Genomic DNA, 3,439 nt, shown 5'->3' with positions numbered 1-3,439 from the left:
CCAGCTCGTTCAGATACGATTACGCTGACAAAGTCGAATTTTCATTTCGCCGCAGACAGATTTTCGTAAAAATGATTCAAAACCCTCCGGGAACGGCTGAAAACACCCTCAACGGTACAATACAACTCTTCACTACCGTCCACGACACTTTCAGGCATGCGCAACGGCGTCAGCCGGGTCTACTCGACTGAGGGCCCCAGCACCCGGGGCAGGCTCCGCATATATCATGCCACCAGCCACGTTGCGCCTTCCGCGCCCTCAGGACGCGTACGTCATGCGCTCATGACGCATCAATCTCGCGCACGACCGCGTCGCGTACGTCCTGCGCGTCGTACGCCGCCCGCAATTCGGCCCCACCCGCCGCGTGCCCGCCCTCTCACGCGCCCGCATCGCGTACGACGGCCTCATAAACACGACAGAACGCTCCCACGAACCAGGGCGCATACACCCACGCGGTTTCGTGGCGATACGACGAGAAAAATATCGGCCGTCGTCGGGTGATTTCATTGGTATCGGCTCGACGACGCCGGCGAAACCCGCGTCCCGTCCGCCCCTCCCGTCCGCCGGTCCCCAAACTTGGGGGACGCACTACTGTGCACGCTCCGCGTCGCCCCCAACAACGTGCGGACGCGCACGACGACTTCGAATCTGGGACCTTTGGCGGCGAGATGCCCGACACCGCGTCGCCGGACACATCACGGCATCGCCCCTCGCGCTGTCGAGCTCCCCGCCGCGGCCCATGCTCATGGAGACCTCGGACACGGCATTGACGTCGCAACGGCGATGCCAACACGCCCAGAAGGGCCGTGGCGACGCACGCGGCCGTCTCCCGACCCGCGCACGCCGCCGCTCTCGCGCCTCGGCAACGCATCCGAGCCCCGGGACAACGCCACAGCCCGCTTCTGTGCACCAGACCGCATGCCTCTAGAGCGCGTCGGGACGACAGGAGCAGAAACAAGCCCGCGAGGGGCGTTTCGACGGGATCGCGGCGGGTGTCATCGACCAGCCGAGACGTCGTCGGCGCGCGCCGACGAGTCCCGCACGCGGAGACGTCGTCGTGCTCACCGGCGACGCGCCGTGCAAGCTGCGGGGGCGACCCGCTCGCGCGCAGAGGTGACTGGGAGCGCACGAGGCACGCGGCCGGCCCCTCACACCGTGTGTGCGCCATGACTTACGGCGCCCGCAGCGTACCACCCAGCTCCGGGCCTGGCGCAGACGTCCCCAGGCCAAGTATCTGCGGGTGAACGGGCGCCCTCGGCTACGATCGCCGCAGGAGAACACCCGCTCGGCGAGGCGAGGCGAGGCCCTCCGCACCCATCCGCCTCGTCGCCGCAGCCCCTCCACATGTCAAGTTGCCACTCACCTGATGTCCCCGCCGCCCGCCTCTGCGCCCAAGGAGCCAGGCGCGAGACAGGTCGCGGGCACGGGCGCGGGAGACCGCCGTCTCGGGTCCCAAGCGTGTACCTAGCTACCTAGTAACGTAATCTATCCGTGTCCCGCCGCCCCGCACATCCTCGCAAACGGCCGTCCCGGGTCCGCCCAGCTTCCGCGCGCATTACGTCGCGGACCTGCGCATGTTTCTGCGAGAATGGAAGTCAGTTACTGTGCGCCCGCGTGGGTGCCGCATCGCTCACCTTCGTGTGCTGCAGCATCGAATTGGCGGTGACACGAGAGTCGAGCGCGTGGGGTTCGCCTGCGAGCGTCGAGAGGCAAGCGGAAGGCCGAGAATGGGGAGAGGTGAGTAGGAGGGTTGCGACCTGGCAATGTCACGCTAGCTCACCAGGTCTACGACACAGCATCATCATGCCCCGCCGCCTACGAGGCCGCCCCCGTTAGTCTTGTCCACTCGCCTTCGCGTTGCGTCGCTCGTCCGGAACTCCTCTCGTATCGTCTGGCAAGACGATGGCTGCATGCACGGCGTCGCACTGCGCAGGTTAGCGGCACACACAGGGTCTAGATCGGCACACTCACCCCACTGCTTGCCACAGGCCCCATCGAGTTCTTCCGGACGTCGCGGAAGCTGGCGTATGCATCGAACGGTGTGGTTGCATCTGAGGAGGGTCCGACACGATGCGGTGAATCTCTGGCGAAGAGACGGACTTGCCCGGGCTCGAATAACCTCATCCGGGAGAGGCCCGGTTCGGGCGCACGCGGTAGGCGCGATCCTGTGACAACAGGGGTGCGCGGGCCCTTACGAAGGTGCTGATGCGCGGGTGTCCCGCTCCTGGAGTGTCATTCGCGCACAGCCAGCCGCGCGGGCTCCCGTTCACGACAGGAGGCCTGGATGATCGCGGTAAGTAACACATCATCGCGCGACGAGGCTGGCACCAACGTACCGCAGTTGACGATACTTGAACAGGCGAGCTACGAGCGTGCGCAGTGGACGAGTGCCGCACGGCGGTCGTACGGCAGGTAACGTCTCACAGGAATGCGTCCGCAGCCGCCGGCATCCCTTAGCTGGTCAGTGTACACACGCGCCACGGAACGTTCGCGTACCAGGATGGCCCCGCGCGGCCGTGATACCTCCGCCGTCCACATCGCCCGTCGCATCCATCTCGTCGGGAGGGCTAGAAGCAAAGAGGTAAGTATTGAGTGCCAGTCTGCTGCGCAATGCTTACCACCTCCTGCGTGCAGTATTGGTCGGCGAGCGCAGTGCCGTCGCACGCGATACGGAGCCGTTCGCGAGGAATGCCAGGGATGGGGGAGAGGAGGAGGGAGAAGGTGTGTGCGCGCCCGCGTCGCTCCCAGTCTTGTACTTATCCCCGTCACACTTTAGGGCCGCCCCGTTCTCCCGCGTCGTACATGGTCTGTGCGCAGAGCGTTTGTCGGAGCCAGGCTCTGCTCCATCACGTCCAAGCGGCTGCTTACGACCCCGGCACACCGATCTTACGAGGGCAACGGAGGAACGCACCGAGCCCGCCGGGCGGACGACCAACCAGAGCACGACACGGCGAGCCGAGGGAAACGGGGTGAGCGGGCAAGGGTGCGCACGGACTCACCGCGGAAGGGTACACCTGGTTACGCGGTCTCGACTTGCACAATGCTAGGGACGCGCTCGCTTGAGATAGTGGGCGCTCGGTACGTCGACCCTCCGAAGGGATGCCCCCGTTTCGAGCGGGTGGAGGCACCGCTGCCGCGGGTCAGATAGTGTAACGGTCAATACAATCATCCCCGTACGAGCTCAGGAGCAATTCGCGGCACCCTCAGAAGCGAGACGGACGGAGGTTGTCCATTGGTAGGTTCAAGTCCACATCGAACTCGGAGATTAGGCCATTCCTCTGGGTAGCAACGAATATATTTCGTTCAAGGGCTTGGCCTTGTTCTCGCATTTTGTTACATGCAGAGACACGCCTCGAGGGTGAGGGCGATTGGACGGGTAATGCATATTTGTGTTTCCCGCGCGCCCACTCTCGTACAGGGACCCTACAGTGCGTTCATG

At 64.7% G+C, this 3,439-nt stretch overlaps 1 protein-coding gene across 1 annotated transcript; it reads right to left on the bottom strand.

Annotated features, from left to right (window-relative positions):
* Positions 1–1,622: 1,622 nt before the first annotated feature.
* On the bottom strand, positions 1,623–3,167 carry TRAVEDRAFT_32533 (uncharacterized protein). The gene is made up of 6 exons (XM_008047644.1): positions 2,777–3,167; positions 2,635–2,721; positions 2,360–2,581; positions 1,989–2,293; positions 1,797–1,933; positions 1,623–1,737 (listed from the first exon to the last, which is right to left on the bottom strand). Exons 4-5 carry the CDS (start codon positions 2,122–2,124, stop codon positions 1,833–1,835), a joined length of 237 nt encoding a protein of 78 aa, XP_008045835.1. The 5' UTR covers positions 2,125–2,293; positions 2,360–2,581; positions 2,635–2,721; positions 2,777–3,167; the 3' UTR covers positions 1,623–1,737; positions 1,797–1,832.
* Positions 3,168–3,439: the final 272 nt, after the last annotated feature.

The sequence above is a fragment of the Trametes versicolor genome, assembly GCF_000271585.1.
Source record: "Trametes versicolor FP-101664 SS1 unplaced genomic scaffold TRAVEscaffold_97, whole genome shotgun sequence".
Classification (NCBI taxonomy): Eukaryota; Fungi; Basidiomycota; class Agaricomycetes; order Polyporales; family Polyporaceae; genus Trametes; species Trametes versicolor.
This window is presented reverse-complemented; position numbering and strand designations above follow the sequence as displayed.